Source organism: Zasmidium cellare (genome assembly GCF_010093935.1).
Source record: "Zasmidium cellare ATCC 36951 unplaced genomic scaffold M409scaffold_6, whole genome shotgun sequence".
NCBI classification, from domain to species: domain Eukaryota; kingdom Fungi; phylum Ascomycota; class Dothideomycetes; order Mycosphaerellales; family Mycosphaerellaceae; genus Zasmidium; species Zasmidium cellare.
This window is the reverse complement of record NW_022986950.1, coordinates 606282-621309: the sequence shown is the minus strand read 5'-3', so window position 1 is coordinate 621309 and position 15028 is coordinate 606282. Positions and strand designations below refer to the sequence as shown.

The 15028-nt window shown below is 52.8% G+C and overlaps 7 protein-coding genes across 7 annotated transcripts; 3 read left to right on the top strand and 4 right to left on the bottom strand.

Moving 5' to 3' along the window:
- Positions 1-185: 185 nt before the first annotated feature.
- Positions 186-982, bottom strand: M409DRAFT_51220 (uncharacterized protein; the record flags this gene model as incomplete). The annotated part of the gene is made up of 4 exons (XM_033811747.1): positions 186-440; positions 522-589; positions 739-805; positions 878-982. 4 exons carry the CDS (start codon positions 980-982, stop codon positions 186-188), a joined length of 495 nt encoding a protein of 164 aa, XP_033671873.1.
- Positions 983-1440: 458 nt separating this feature from the next.
- On the bottom strand, positions 1441-2199 carry M409DRAFT_51219 (uncharacterized protein; the record flags this gene model as incomplete). The annotated part of the gene is made up of 1 exon (XM_033811746.1): positions 1441-2199. One exon carries the CDS (start codon positions 2197-2199, stop codon positions 1441-1443), a length of 759 nt encoding a protein of 252 aa, XP_033671872.1.
- Positions 2200-3724: 1525 nt separating this feature from the next.
- Positions 3725-5601, top strand: M409DRAFT_18954 (uncharacterized protein; the record flags this gene model as incomplete). The annotated part of the gene is made up of 5 exons (XM_033804718.1): positions 3725-4086; positions 4145-4426; positions 4482-4687; positions 4740-5326; positions 5380-5601. 5 exons carry the CDS (start codon positions 3725-3727, stop codon positions 5599-5601), a joined length of 1659 nt encoding a protein of 552 aa, XP_033671871.1.
- A 235-nt stretch (positions 5602-5836) lies between these two features.
- M409DRAFT_35871 (uncharacterized protein) lies at positions 5837-6592 on the bottom strand (the record flags this gene model as incomplete). The annotated part of the gene is made up of 1 exon (XM_033810462.1): positions 5837-6592. One exon carries the CDS (start codon positions 6590-6592, stop codon positions 5837-5839), a length of 756 nt encoding a protein of 251 aa, XP_033671870.1.
- Positions 6593-7400: 808 nt separating this feature from the next.
- M409DRAFT_63982 (uncharacterized protein) lies at positions 7401-8397 on the top strand (the record flags this gene model as incomplete). Its single annotated transcript, XM_033815861.1, has 3 exons — positions 7401-7848; positions 7960-8145; positions 8315-8397. The coding sequence occupies 3 exons, from the start codon at positions 7401-7403 to the stop codon at positions 8395-8397; spliced, it is 717 nt and encodes a 238-aa protein (XP_033671869.1).
- Positions 8398-11310: 2913 nt separating this feature from the next.
- M409DRAFT_18951 (uncharacterized protein) lies at positions 11311-11961 on the top strand (the record flags this gene model as incomplete). The annotated part of the gene is made up of 1 exon (XM_033804717.1): positions 11311-11961. The coding sequence occupies one exon, from the start codon at positions 11311-11313 to the stop codon at positions 11959-11961; it is 651 nt and encodes a 216-aa protein (XP_033671868.1).
- A 494-nt stretch (positions 11962-12455) lies between these two features.
- On the bottom strand, positions 12456-14807 carry M409DRAFT_51215 (uncharacterized protein; the record flags this gene model as incomplete). The annotated part of the gene is made up of 1 exon (XM_033811745.1): positions 12456-14807. The coding sequence occupies one exon, from the start codon at positions 14805-14807 to the stop codon at positions 12456-12458; it is 2352 nt and encodes a 783-aa protein (XP_033671867.1).
- Positions 14808-15028: the final 221 nt, after the last annotated feature.

The following is a 15028-nucleotide window of genomic DNA, read 5'->3' as shown; positions in this document are numbered from 1 at the left end:
GGACTTTATTAGATACCTATATGGCCAGCATGAAAAGGGATGTCTCGGCCTGGGAAATTTTTGGATGATGTATTTGTATGTGCACGACAGTTCCAAACTCAATAGTACGACAGAGAGTATGAAGATGGAGAAAAGGTTTCTACGCTTTTCTTGATATTCACTGCCCCAGATATGCGATTCTTCCGTCACCCGGTCAGATTGGTTTGACGTGGTGATGCCGAGAAGAGACGAAATGCCTCGCTGCAAAGAAAGGAATCGCAGTGCCATTTCGAATTGTACACAGAGAACCCGCAAATCTTTCCATCTCGAACAATCAGTCGAACGAAGCAGCATTCCCTCCCATTCCCCCTCCAAACGACCTCCTTAATCTCAATCCCAAGTTTGGGCGTGTGAGGGAAGAGACTAGAACGTATTGCAAAGCTGCCACAGCCTCTTGATATCTACCACATATCAAGTCAGCAAACATTCTCATCTTCGATGCATGAAGCATTTGTGTGCATGAAGAAGGCAAAAAAACCTACCACCCTCCCGTTTAAACTGCCCCACACAACCGTAACATTGTCCCAGATTCCCGCAGAAATTCGGCGTGCTGAAGAGGCAGTTGAGGTAGTTTCCGTCGGCGGTGAAGGGGACGTTTACTTTAATACCGGTAGGTCAGTGTTTGCAGAGAGAGATATATGTGGGGAGGGGGGTATGCGGGGAGTGTAGGAAGGGGGAAGGGGTATGCAGGAGACGTACGATTCCGTGGACACTGCGCCGCTGGATAGATTGCTGCCGCGCAGGAGGGGTCTTGTTGGCATTGGAACTGTTGAGGGGGAGAGGTGTTAGTTGATGGAGTTGGTTATCGTTGGGGATGGGGAAGGGAAGGGAGGCGTACGGGCACGTCGCCGGCGAAGTCGACTTCGGATTGTTGGGCTGTTGCGAGGGCGGTGAGGCCGAGGAGGATGGGGAGCTGGAGCTGGAGGGTGAGTTGGAAGTGCATGGTGTGCGGGATCGGTGAATGAAAGCTATTCTTTGGTGATGATGATGTTTTGTTGATACTGCGACTGTGTCTTGTTGGTGTACTTATACCCTCCCTATATCCTCTCCCTCTGTCTCTCCCTGCGAACCACCTCCACACTCATCACCGCTCATCACACCGTCAGCACATAGTCTGACACCAAGCCCGAAAGGATGATGCCCGGATGCAGGTGTTTGCAAGCGGTCGTCATCGATCTCGAGGCTGTGAATACACTTTCTCCTCAGTCGTCCCTTGCATAGCGCAGGGGTCCAGCCTGATCCGTACGCTTCCGCCACGAGGTTGATGCAGGGTTGATGGGTGTATTCTGGGACGGAGGCGGTGTTTCAGCGGTGGTTCGAGAGGAGGCTGATGTTTCGGGGCGTGTTTCGGTGGCCGTGATGCTGGGCAATGTTCTGAGGTGGACGTTGACGGCGGCGGGGTCACTCGCGTAGCTTTGTGGCCAGGGAGGAAGACGAAATCCTCTTCTCTAGATCAACTTCAAGTGCGTGAATGAGCAACAAATCTTCTCCAGAAACCCGGCGTCGTACTTCTTGAATCTCTACGAACCACTCCAGCAGCTCAAGCCGGTCTTGTCCCTGATCGAAAACGTTCGGGAGAAACCACTGTCCGTCTGGCAAGGCGATGTATCTCTTGACAAAAAGCATCGTGGCGCCCAAAGCCCAAACATCACCCGCTACTCCTTTCTTCTTGTCCAGGAACTCAGGTGGAACATATGGAGGTGTCCCACTCGGATCAAAAGACACAACGCAGTTTGGCGAGATGTACCGAGCGGCCCCGAAGTCGATGAGCACAGCTTTGCACGTCTCCGGATCCCACATGATGTTGCTCGGATTGACATCGTCGTGGATGATATCTTGAGCATGGACATGAGCCAGGGCATCCGCCATTTGCGACCAGAGGACGTCACTCTCTTCTACCGAGAGACAACATGTCCTCGTGTGCACTGTGATCCACGAATCTAGACTTCGAACAGTCTCACGGCGGAGGATGATGCTGAGATCACCAAAGTCCGAGTCAAACAGCATGGAGATGCAATCCGGCCCGCCAACTCGTCTCAGCGCAGCTACCTCGTTCTGCCATTTCAATGTAATTTCTGCCGTCCGTGGGCAGAGTTTCTTGACCGCGACGAGAACACGGTTCCTTTCTTCGAACTCGATCGTCCGAGACTCGGTTTCCATTTCGGAGCTCATTGATAGCGCAGGTTGGATGAGTGAGCAGCAGTGCACTCGACGAGGTCGGGAGATCTTAGAGCTGGGCGGTGTCCGGCTTTGGTTGGCGGTCTTTCGATTATTGAGGTGAGGTCTTTCCGGTCCGTCGAAGCGACGATTCGGGAATGGTGCAAGTCCAGGATGGAGTAAGATGCTCACACAACCCTCCTCCAACCCGCATTGTTTACATCATTCCAGCATCTTTCGACACATTTGCTATCATGTCTTGTTTCTCTCTGGGAAGGCCTTTCGCAAGACGATGAACTATTGGACGGATACTCGGGTCAGAGCATCTACAAAGAGAAGAAGCGATTTCTTAGTCTGACAGAGCAATAGCGAAGCCCATAGGAACTTTGGGCATGATCGAAGAATTACAGTCTCCGTATCATATTGCCAATGTTGTTACTGTCGTCCTTGGAGACTGCTTCTCATGTGGAAGGCTGGATTCCTGGGCCTCGCAACAGAAGTTCATCGCGTTCGAGCTTCTACGAGTATCAAGATTCGATCGCTTCTTGATTCTCGGGCGGTGTCCAGGAGAATGATTGACGCACACTTTCTTGTCAGCTAAGCCACAGAGTCGTCAAGAAGTTGCCGGCGAAAAGGGCACCGTTCTTCTGAAGGCATGCAAGGTACAACATTAGCATAGATATGTTCTTCAAGCTTCATTCCTGATGGTGTTGTAGATAGTTATGTGTCGAGAAGGAAGTGCTGGTTCCACGAAGACGTGTCGTCTCAGGGGGTGGATCAGTCATCCATGCAAGCGCCGCAGGAAGCCCCAAGCACCGGGAAGCCGCCCGGTTCTGGAACTGAACGATTTCCTCTTCTCCATCATCAACGACAACATCTATCGCTTTACATCCGACACCTGCTTCGGCGATGCGTTCTATTGTCCAGCACGTTCGCCTCTCGCCAAGTCAACATCGCCCTACGCGGACTCCAGCTGATCCCGCTTCGACATGTGCAAGTCTTGGACTTCCGCCCCCCTCCATCCAGCCACCATCGCCGTTGAGGACCACGTTGGCCTCCTTCCCTTTGCTTCTTACTACGGAGATAATACTGTTTCGATCGTCTTAGCCCGCCTTGTAGGAAAGATCTTTGTATCGACGTCGTGTACACCCTCTTCCGAAAGCACTGCGCCTCAGCCAAGTCCAGTCTTGCCAATCTCCCCAGCCGTCGCTTTGGGAAAAGCCAACGCCGAGTACACCCAAGATATTGGCATTGTCTTGTACGGTCCTCTGGATCCCATAGCCTAGCCCACGTGTCTGGCATTATCGTAGTTGATGGTTCCTTGACGACTGCCATGGCATCTGGCCTCTCGCGAGCTCTCGAGAGGCGATACACCACATGGCCTTCGTCTGCAAGCCATACATGAGGTAAATATGGCATCGCCCCCCTTGCATATATCCCTTCCTTGACCAGTTCGCATCTCAATTGGAAAAGCATATCGCTTCGCGAACTGCGCTCGTCGCTGCCTACTCGTTAAGTCTTTGGCAAGATGAAGACCAGTCTTCTGGACACATGGCGCATGTACGCCCCCGAGGAGAGGCGCAACATCATGATCTACATCGTCGGGATCATGTTGTACAAGTTCGGCCTCGAGGCTTTCAACGGTTCGGTCATTGCACTTGCGACGAACAGATACGACACGATCGAGGGCGGCGGCAACACTTTTGAGCGAATTGGTTTGTTGACTGCGCTCAATCAGACGTTCCAGTGTATCGGTTCCATTCTCATCGCGCCGCTCATCAAGCGATACGCAACCAAGAATGTTCTGTCGTGCGCTATTATCGTCTTCGGGCTTCTCACGGCCATCCTTCTTATTGTCGACGCCGCAACTGGTGGTCGGATTAAGCCAAGGTACGAACGCGATATCTTTTTCAATTGTTGGAATGGGTTTGCTAACACGTAGCGCCAGGAACTGGGATGCAACGCACGATGAGGAGGACTTCAGCTACTACGGCGACTGGGACACCGACGGCATTATTCCAATCTACTGTATCACTGGCATTGCCTATGGTATGGTTGAGTTGATCCGTCGGGTCATCCCCCGTGACATTGTCGGCGGTAATGTCCAGAAGCTGAGACGTATGGACGCTTTGGTGCACATCTTTTATGAGATCGCTGGTACTGGAGGTGCATTCTGCACTGCCCTTGGTCTGATCCCATACTTTGGCAACAACATGTCCTTCATCATCACGTAAGTTCGACCATCAACTCCGACATGCCAGTACTTCGCGCTCATACTGTCGCAGACCCATTTGCTTCGCCTGTGCCAGTATCGTTTGGTTCTTCATTACCAAACTACACTTCACCCGACCTGAAGCTCTGGAGCATCAAGAGCGAACATTTGCGGGCTACATGCGTAGCATTGGAAGGAGTGTTTATCTCTTCTTCATGTCCGCTTACACCGGAGCAATCATCGTCTTCAGTAGCCGCAAGTTCGTTTGGCTCCTACCAGGTGAGTTCAGCCTGTCGACCAAGTGAAGAGAATGACTTCTGACTGCTCTTAGGATATGCCTTCGCCCTCTACGGCCATCGATACCTGGAGAACGGCATTGCGCCTCTCATCGCCCGTCGATACTTGGGTAACTCAGCCTGGTCTCAGATCATGGTCGGAGGATCCAACCTTGGCGAGCTTCTGGGCGCTCTCACTGTGTTCCTCTTCACCAACCTGGTGCACACCCCGATGCCTTGGCTTCGCCTCGACGCTTTGATGCTTTTGATCGTCTGGTATCTTGCTTTCTGGTACCCACCACAAGAGCAAGTCGCTCAAGCCTGGATCGTCGCCGCGACATTTATTCCCATCTCCTTCGGATGGGCAGCCGGTGATGTCTCGCTTGCCGCCTACATCCAGGCTTCGCTTGCCCGTATCGAAAGCAAGACCAAGGATGTCTCAGCACTTGGTGCCGTCATGTCTTTCTTGTACTGCACATACATCGTCATCTACGCCATCTGCAACCCACTTCTCGGTCGCTATGTCGATGGTGTCTACGAGCGTTCGGGGGATACGGACATCCATCCAGCTATCTTTAACATAGCCGGCGTGCAGTTCACCGTCCTATGCGGCGTCATGCTTCTCGCCACGTTGGTGCCAAAGGTCAGTTATTACCAACGATGGAACGTCTTTGTTGTACTGACCCACTGTCGCAGGGAGCCATCAGCTTCAACCCACCAGCCCTTTACGGCGAATCTCTCGACTCCGACGTCGACGGCCTCGTCGACAAAGACTCATCCGACATGGACGAGAAAGAGAACGGAGAATACCGAAAGGGAAGTGTCACTGCCGGCTTCGAGGACGCTATCATGCCAGAAGAGCCTTCTTCTCTGCAGCCCGTCGAGAAGACTTCCAAGATCACGCATCATGAGCGTTAAATTGGCTATGTACTAGCAAGCCCTCGAGATACCACTATTGCGATCCGGTTCTTGGTAATGGATACATGAGAATTAGCAAGCACATTGATTGAATGTATTAGGTACGGTAACGATGTGATGGGATCTGTATGCCTTTTTTATGGCAGTACATTCGAACTTTCGTTATAATCAACAGCAAAAGCGAGCGAAACGTTTCTGCAATCATGCGCCCATTGGTCTCTCGTCCACAGCACCTTCACTTTTCCGCGAAAGCTTTCTCAACTTCAGCAGCCATATCACCCAAAGTCGGAAACCTCCACGAGAAGGCCACCTTGCCATCATATTCCTTCACATTCCCTCCCATCGCCGTACTCCCTCCAGGACCCCTTGCAATCCAAACGCTGGTCAGCCCCAACTCCTTTGCCGGAACATGATCTATTGGTAAGCTCTTGGCGACATGCAGAAGCTGCTTCTTCTCTACCCCAAACTTCTGCTTGACAGTGTCGAAGAGAATCCGGAAGTTGTTATGGTCAGGCTTGTAAGCGCCCATGTCCTCGGCTGTTAGAACGACATCAATGTCCACGCCAGCAAAGGGGCCTTCCAAGGTTCGCTGGACATTGTCATTATCGACGTTGGAGATAATAACGAGTTTGTAGTACCGCTTCAAGACCTTCAAAGCCTCGACGGTGTCCGGGAACGCCGGCCATGATCCCGCGGATCTGCCAAAAGCTTCTGCTTCTGCTTGTGTGAAAGGAATGTTGGCCTCCTCTGCAAGTTTCACGAAGCATCCGGCCACGCCGTCGTTATATAGCGTTTTAGGGTCCTCTCGCTGGAACTCCCGCTGGAACACATTGTAGCGTCTAATGAGAGTATCTCTATCCCGGAAAGGATGATTCTCGGGAAGACGGCTGACAAGAAGCTGAAGTTGCGTCCATATGCCAGTCTCCCAGTCGATCAATGTTCCATAGCAGTCGAAAGATAGGGCCTTGAAGTCGGTCAGATAGGATGGCATCTTTCCTCTATGGACTAGATGAAAGTCTTAAGGTTGTCAAGGTTCGTGTAGTACTTAGGCTTGGCAGGAGCTTTGCGGAAGTACGCCCTGTGAGTTCTGTTCTTATCAGTGCAATTCGAAAGGCGTAGCTTCATACTCAGCATCTGATCCTTCCATCGGCAATTGGACGAAGGTATCGGCCTATTCGTGCGTGTGAGTCGATCTTGTTCGGACTGAGAGTCTCCCGTGCAGAAAAGATATGATAAATGCGAACTCAGTACGCGCATTGATCCGGCTCTGGCGGTTACGTTCAGATGTCTCTTCCGCCACGTCGTCGTCGTTACCGAAAGAGGAGCAGGTCCGTTCGGCCCGGTGTTCCGTACCGAAGACTGGCCCGTGCCATCCGACCTCACCTGCTGAAAATCAATGCTGGAAGTCAAACCCAATACCACTAATACTCTCTACTCGAACGCAATACTTGCCGAAGCCAGAGACTCATGTTACACCACGTATTCGCTTAATGTTGTGCCACATGATGGGGAGCGAATCGAGAGCACCTCGAGTGTCGCCAGCCGAGTGCCCTGGTTCGGCAACCTCTGCTACAAGTCTTCTCCTGCTGTCAAGCTTCAATTGACAGTGTAGAGGGAGCAACGGTCACTTCGGAAAGGAACAGGCGTCACATCCCGACATGCATGATATGCAGCGCTAAGCCCGCTGGCTTCGACAAGTGGCACTGTAGAGCTGAGCTACTCAGCCGCATGGGCCTTCGAAATGCCTTCTGGTACCGAATTCGTCTTGTATCACATACACCCATGTGTAATCCAGGCCGATGAGGTTACTCAATATTCGCACCCTTGAGCTTCGAGAATTTCGGGTCGGTGGATTACCCAAATATGTCATTGCGTCGCACAGGTGGATCACCGACCAGGAAGCCAAGTACAAAGATGTCCAGGAACGCCAGAACACCGATACACTTGGATATCTGAAAGTCAAAGGCTTCGCACAATATGTTCAAAATAACATTCCTGAAGTGGGCTGGTTGTGGATCGATACTTGCTGCATTGACAAGTCAAGTAGCCAGGAAGTCAGCGAAGCTATCAACTCCATGTTCAGATGGTATTCCGAGGCTGAGGTCTGTCTCGCATATCTTTCAGACGTTGACACGCTCGATGTAGAGGACTTCATCCTTAGCGAGTGGTTCACCCGAGGTTGGACGCTACAAGAACTTCTTGCGCCTAGTATGGTTGTGTTTCTGGCTAAGGACTGGCGAATAATTGGTCACAAGGGGCCAGATCATGCAATCACGGAAGACGTACCCTTCAGCATTGGCCGATCACTTAACAAGCTGATATCCTTTGTGACAAAGGTTCCGGAGACGATCTTGAAAGACTTCGAACAGAGCAGAAGTCTCGACGTGGACGAGAAGATTGCATGGACCTCGGGTAGGAAGACCACACGTGATGAAGATATGTCGTACTGTCTCTTTGGCATCCTCGACGTCACCATCGGCGCCAATTATGGAGAGGGTGGAGATAAAGCGAGAAGACGTCTACTCAGGGAGCTTGCTGAAAACAGTCGGGAGAACCACGAACCACCACGTATCCCAAGAATGCCGTCGCCTAATACTGCTGCGTTGGGCATGGCAGTTGTAGATGAAGAGACGCAACATCAAGCTCTACGACCAAAACTGCTTCAAAGTCTGTATTTCCCGCGTATGGACGATAGGAGAGATCACATCAGTAGGGCATATCGTGGCACCTATCGTTGGACACTGCTCTCCACAGCGACAACAGACACACATTGGGACAACTTGGTCGCATGGCTAAGTGACCCTCTTCCCGCCAGTCGTCTCTACTGGATCAACGCAAAGCCTGGCGCAGGCAAATCAAGCTTGATACGCTTCCTTGACGAGACCCTCCGGGAAGATCAGCACATGCAGCCATGGGCCGCGCAGATGACTGTCTTTCGCATGCATTACTACTTTTGGGGCCCTGGAAATATGATGCAGAAAAGTCTGGAAGGACTCCTTCGCACCTTTCTGTGCCAAGTATTTGAGCAGTCCCCAGATATTCTCCTGTCCTGCCTGTCGCTCCGTAAGCGCACCGAGCTGGGGGCCGCTGCTACGGCCAGCGAAGTGACTTGGAGTGATCTTGAGCTGCGAGAATATCTCAGGCGGTTCATCACGGTCTCTTCGACGTCGGCTAGGATCGTAATGCTGGTCGATGGTCTGGATGAAATCGCGGGCGACGAAGACAGTCGCGATGAGCTCGTTGAGCTTTTGCGTGATTTTTCTATCTCGCCCAGCGTCAAGATCTGCCTCTCTAGCAGGAGATGGACTGTATTTGAGGATGCTTACTCAAGATGTCCTCAACTGCGACTTGAGGATCTTAATGCCAGCGACATTGAGACGTTTGTACGTGGCCAGTTGATGGCGCAAAGACGCTACGAGCAGATGGTTGCGTACGACCCAGAAGCTTACCGGCTTGTCCACGACATCATAGCGAAGGCCCAGGGCGTCTTCTTGTGGACCCGCCTGGTTGTGAAAGAGCTGGTGCGCGGCATTCGAGATGGAGACAGCTACGACACACTGAGAGGAAAGCTTTCGACCACACCTTCAGAGCTCAACGACTACTTCTCGAGGCTCATGTATTCAATCGAGCCCTACCATCGACGAAAGGCAAGCATTCTGATCCAGGTGGCTTTGTACGACGAGCACGATTTTATCACGCTGAACCCACTCAGATTGGTAGACTTGATCTTCCTCCAAGACGCAGATCAAGACTTCGCGTTGTCCAGGGCGAAAGATCACTACATTCAGACTTTCCTTCACGCCAGACAGCTTATGTTCGCACTTGATGGCGCCGTGCGTAGACTCTCCAGCCTCTGCAAGGGATTGCTTGAATGCTACTTTGACGGCGGGTCGACCTTGCGTGATTTCGTGATTGAGGACGACATTTTTGGAGAATACTTAGCTGACGAGTGGGGAAGTGAGACTTGGAGCACACGAGGGGAGTCTGTCCGTACTGTAACGTCTCTTCCGCAGACATTTCTGCCTGTCCTGCAGCATCACAAATACGCGGCGGCTGACTTTCGAATCGACTTCATGCACCGCTCGCTGAAAGACTACCTGCTTCAGCCGGCGTCTATGGAGTTTCTCACCCAGCAGACCGGAGGCCCATTTGACTCAAGGAATTATCTGCGAAACGCAAGGCTTGTTGAGATCTCGATGGCAACCAGCGAAGGGCTCAAACCGGAAATCAGCCTTGGGTTGGCAAGCTATGTGATTAGTACACTCTCGGTCCCCTCCTTTCGCAACGATGCTCGGTGTGTGGACTTTGTCTTGACGTTTCGCCCCCTGCTACCTTACATATACGCAGCCGCCTCAGCAGAAGCAACCTTCTGGTACATTTGTCGGTCTATTGAATCGTGGGACTACGAGCAGAGCAACTTCAACACCTTGGCCATTGACTTTGGACTCTCACGCTATCTTGCCCAGGCTCTGACTCTAGATGACGTACGCCGGAAACGTGGACGACCCATGCTGGACTATGCATTGAGAGTCCGGTTTGCTGGCGTATTGACCCACTCGAGCACTTCCATCGGCCTTCAATTTCCTGACCCTGACCTTGTCCGACACATCTTGTCTCTTGGGGCGGATCCGAATGGACTTGTCGGCAAACATTCCATGTGGGGGTTATTCCTGTCGTTTGCCTACGAGTACATTACGCTGCATAGTACCTCCGAACGAATCTCCCCGGCGGTGAACAGGGCGCTCGACGGATATTTTCATACACTCCAAGCCATGATCACGGCTGGCGCAAGCCGCCTTGTCAAGTTCTCAGACCTCTACGCGCCGCTCATGTACGGTATGTACGCTACAAGACAGGAACACCGCCTGACCAGTCTCTCAGACCGGTGGCCAGAGCTTGTGCTCAACCTTCGGTTCGACGACCCAGGCGGAACAGGAGTCGCTTCTTCCGGCATTCACCTCGAGCTCCATGACATCCTTGAGTGCCTGAGGTCTGCGTTGGGAGACCGAGTTGAATCCTTGAAGACGATAGCGTCAAGTCAGCCGGGTCTCGCATGAGCACATGCTTTTGTGCATTGTTATATCAGCAATGGTCGAAGGCCTTCGATCAGTGGCGGGTGTCGAAGGCTTGAGGTCGGCCTCTGCACGACAAACGTCTGTGACAGGACAATGCACGATAATCACATTGTGTGTATGTGGGAAGAGTCACCTCCCTTAAGCACGTCCAAATCATTCTGTGCGCTAACATCTAACGCAGCATCTGGCAAGAGAATAACATATCTCCACGGTTCCCGCAATACAAATGACACTTCTGTGTTCATTTCAAAATTCAATTCATGTCCCATCGACTATCACCTACCCGTACTAGCCTTTGACGGTATTGAGATTCGATTCGCTCTTTACTGGGACATGGGCATAACACTCGAAGGAGATAGACAAAGCCATTGTCTCGACTGTGCACTTCACACCAGGACTCCACGCACAACACATAGCTATGTGTTATTACTATGATGCTGCCTCCACATAAAGCATCCGAAATACAGCATCCTATCGTCTTTCGATCGCCTCGCAATCCCCAAACCACCCAAAAGCACCTTTCCAAAACGCCCAGAAGCACCCTCCCAACACGCCCAAACGCGCCAACGTCCAAACGCATCAACGCCCAAACGCACCAACGTCCAAACGCAGCACCCTCCCAACAACCCTCAAAATGCTCACCTACTTCCTCAACCTCCTCTTCCCCAAATCCGCACCCCAACCAACCCTCCTCTCCCTCCCCCCAGAGACCCGCCTTAACATCTACACCACCCTCTTCCCACCCCTCAAACTCCACCTAACCCCCCTCACACCCTCCAACCCCCTCCCAGAACCCCCCATCCTCCACACCACCTCCCTTCTCCGGTCCGAAGCCCTCCCAATCTTCTACTCGGCCATCGAAGTCCACATTCCGACGTTCCACCGCACCACGCCGCCGGAGCGGGTTGGCGTGCTCATTGGGAAGATCCCTGAAGGACAAATCAAGCAGATCCGAAGATTCGTGGTTCCGTGGACGTTGAGGTTTGAGGTTACGGTTCAACTCTCTCCGAACCCTTGGAGGAGAGCTCAGAGCGATGGTGCTGATGGTGGTGGTTTAGCGGTGGGAGAGAAGCACTATGTCGTTGTGCGGTCTATGCGGGCGAATATCAGCGAGGAGTTTTGTGAGAAGTTCACCGAGGCCGTTTTGACGTGGATCGAGGATTTGCTTGAGAGTCATGAAGAGAAGGGGTTGTATCTGAATGCGAAGGATTTGTGCTCCTTGGTTGCGAACATCAATCGGCATGCGCCGACGATGTTGAGGCAGGTCTGTGGGATCTCTGTTTGAAATGAGCTACTCACAGCGAGCATGTGATCCGGGAACTTAGTGAAGAGGGAGGATAGGAATAGATAGCAGCACTTGCAGGGTGAAAAGAGAGCCCTCGCATTTGGCAACAGAACTAATTCGCATCATCAACACTGAAACCCTCATACAAGCAAGCAGATAAGAGATACCACTCATTATAAGCCATTACCCTGCCCTCCTGAAAAAGAATCAGAAAACAGTAAAACTTCGCAAAACTCCCCATTTCTTATCGCATCACAGCCGTCAAGATCGTCACAAGGCAAGGAAAAACAAAGCGCGCAACAGCAAGTAAAGACATAGAATCAGGAAAAGTCATTCTTTGGGTATCCTTGTCGTATCGTCACCATCCCCAAAACCCTGCGTGCCGCGGTACTGCCAAGCTCTGTTGCTTTGCCCAAAAGCGCCTTGTAGCGCCTGTCGTTTCAATATCGTCAATTCATGTGCTTCGTGATTCGTGTTCTCGAAGCGGTATGGGTCTACCATCGGCTGGTGTTGCTGCGGCCTAGGCCGGGTCGTGCGGGTGGGAGCATAGCTCTTCTTACTGGACTTCCAGTGGAGCGATCTGGCGCTGGCACTGCTTGTGTCGTTTGGCCAATCTTGCCAAAGTCTTGGAAGATGTCAATGGCTTCTTCGCTGCCATCGCTGTGGAAGTCGACGCCGAAGAGTTCGGCAACGTCGTTGTTACCTGCATCAAGTGCAGGTTGAGTGTTCTCACCACCAAGACCAACGTCAAACCAGCTTGCATCATGTTGGTCGTTGGATGTAGGTGGCTTGTGTGAGTTTTTGAGTGGTGAGCCCAACTTGGCAGGTGACTTGAGCGGCCCAGACCTGGCAATGAAGGGAGAGAGTGAGAACGGACTACCATTGCTGGGTGCGAGCATGAGATTGTTACTCTTTGCAGCGCCGGTGATGTCAGCAAGAATGCCACTGCTTGTTGTTGCCCGAACAAGAGACGGTCGACGGGTTGACTTCTTCTCGGGTGAGCCGCGAGCCGCGACCTCCTCTTCAGGTGCATCGACGAAGATATCAAACGCTGCGTTGTTGAAATTGAATGCATTTGAGTTATCGCCGAGAGGCCTCCATGGAGTCTTGTTCTGCTTGAAGGGCGAGATGAAGGGAGTGAGCCCAGCCTGGCCTTCATCATGAAGATTGAAGGCAGGACTCCATAAGTTTGCCTCTGGTATCGGACTGAAGCCTTTGGCTGGCGAGCCCAGCAGTGCGCTGACGGCTTTGCGGTGGTCACGCAAGTTTGTGTTGGGAGAGATGGATGGTGGTGGCCGAGCAGGCTTCTTGAAGACCACAGCAGGCGTGAGTGGGTTGTCGTCTCGATGAGCAGGAGACGAGCCGAAGACGCCAGGCAGGCTTTGGTAGCGGCTCTGATCTTTGCTCGGGCTGTCGAATGATGAGCTTCGCATTCGAGCAATCTCAGCCTCTGCGCGACCTTTCTTGATGCGGTGGTTTCTGACTTCAGCTTCAGAGGCAAGCTGTTGGGTGGCGCCTCGAGCGGCAGAAGACTCGATGGACGACCAGTAACCACTGTCATTCAGACCGGCAAACTTGCGTCTCTCACCTCGAGAGCGACTCGAAGACGGGAAACGGGAGGCCGGAGGAGGCGTACCCTTGCGAGGTGGCATCGCGGGTGGTGAAGAGTTGAGATCTGGAGGTGGAGGCGACGAGCGCATCAAGGCAGGTGGAGGAGGCATAGCGGCGGCGTCATCACGCTCAGGCTCATCTTCTTGGAGAGCGGGATCAGATGCTGGAATGGTTCCGTCTGAAGACAAGTCGGCCTCGTCAGGGAATGTCGCAGAGTCGATGTCCTTGGTCTCGAGTTTGCGAATGGGATTGGGACCCAGGGTGAAGTTGCTGACGGCGGGTGTGTTGGCTGGTCTGAAAGAGGCCGGGTCAGACGGAATCGAGATGCCATACTGGGAACCATCTGGGTTGATGATCTTGCGAATTGGCTGCTTCTTGCCAAGCAGGAAAGGACGCTCTTCGCCAGCCTTGATTGCCCAGTAGTTGCCCTTACCAGGGTCATCCTTTGGTCGCTCTTGCTTGATGAAGTTCTTGTTAAGACTGAGGTTGTGTCGGATGCTGTTCTGCCATCCACCTTCAGCTGCTCTGTAGAACGCGAAGTTGTCAGAGATCCACTTGTAGATCTGGGCGAGGGTCAGACGTCGATTTTGTGAGCGTAGGATAGCCATTCCGATCAGCTCCGCGTAGCTGTGTGGTGGCTTCTGGCCGTCATCGACTATCGCTGGCATGTCCTCTGGGTTCGGTAGTTGGAATGGTTCGTCTTCCTTGAGCTTGAGCTTCTTGGCAGGCATCTTCATAGGCGCCGGCTCAAGCAAGGGGCGTTTGTTGGGTCCCTTGTAGACATAGTCGGGTTCTGGGTACGGCGGCACACTCAGGTCGCCAAAAGACGCGCCCTCGAACATGTTTTCCTTGTCGTATGCCGTATGTGCAGGATACTGAGGGTAGAGACCCCGCTCCGGTCGGGGAGCGACTTGCTGGTACATCGAGTAGAAGCCGCCGTTCTTCTGCGGCGAGTCGGTCTTGAAGTTGGGTTGGGGCGGCGGAGGGAGTCTGAAGTCGGACAGGCTGTGCGCGCTCATTGGCCGGAGAGGAGAGCTGTCCTTCTTGGAAGGGGAGGAGCCGGGTTTGGTTGAGGTAGATGGGTTCAGCTGCACATTATGCTTGTTCGACGCGTCGCTGAGGGGGCCGAGAGCATGAAAAAGGGCGGCCTCGACGTCGTGATCCTTGGATGGGGCGTGGTAGGTGTCCGGGTCTTCATAGACCTCCAGCGGCGGAGGCCGACGCGTCGTTGCCATTCAGGAGGGCGCCAACGGTAGTATATGAGGTATGCGCTGGGTTGCTTGCTTCTATCGACGCGTCGAATGCGTGTTCCTCGGTCGTGGGACGAGTGTCCGTGGTTGAATAATCGTGGTGGCTTCGCAGTGGGATGGCGATCGATCGTGTCGCTATCGTGGCTTTGTCGATCGCGGTATGGCGGTGCTTTAGGTCGGCGGTGGTGTAGCGATGAAAGAAATTT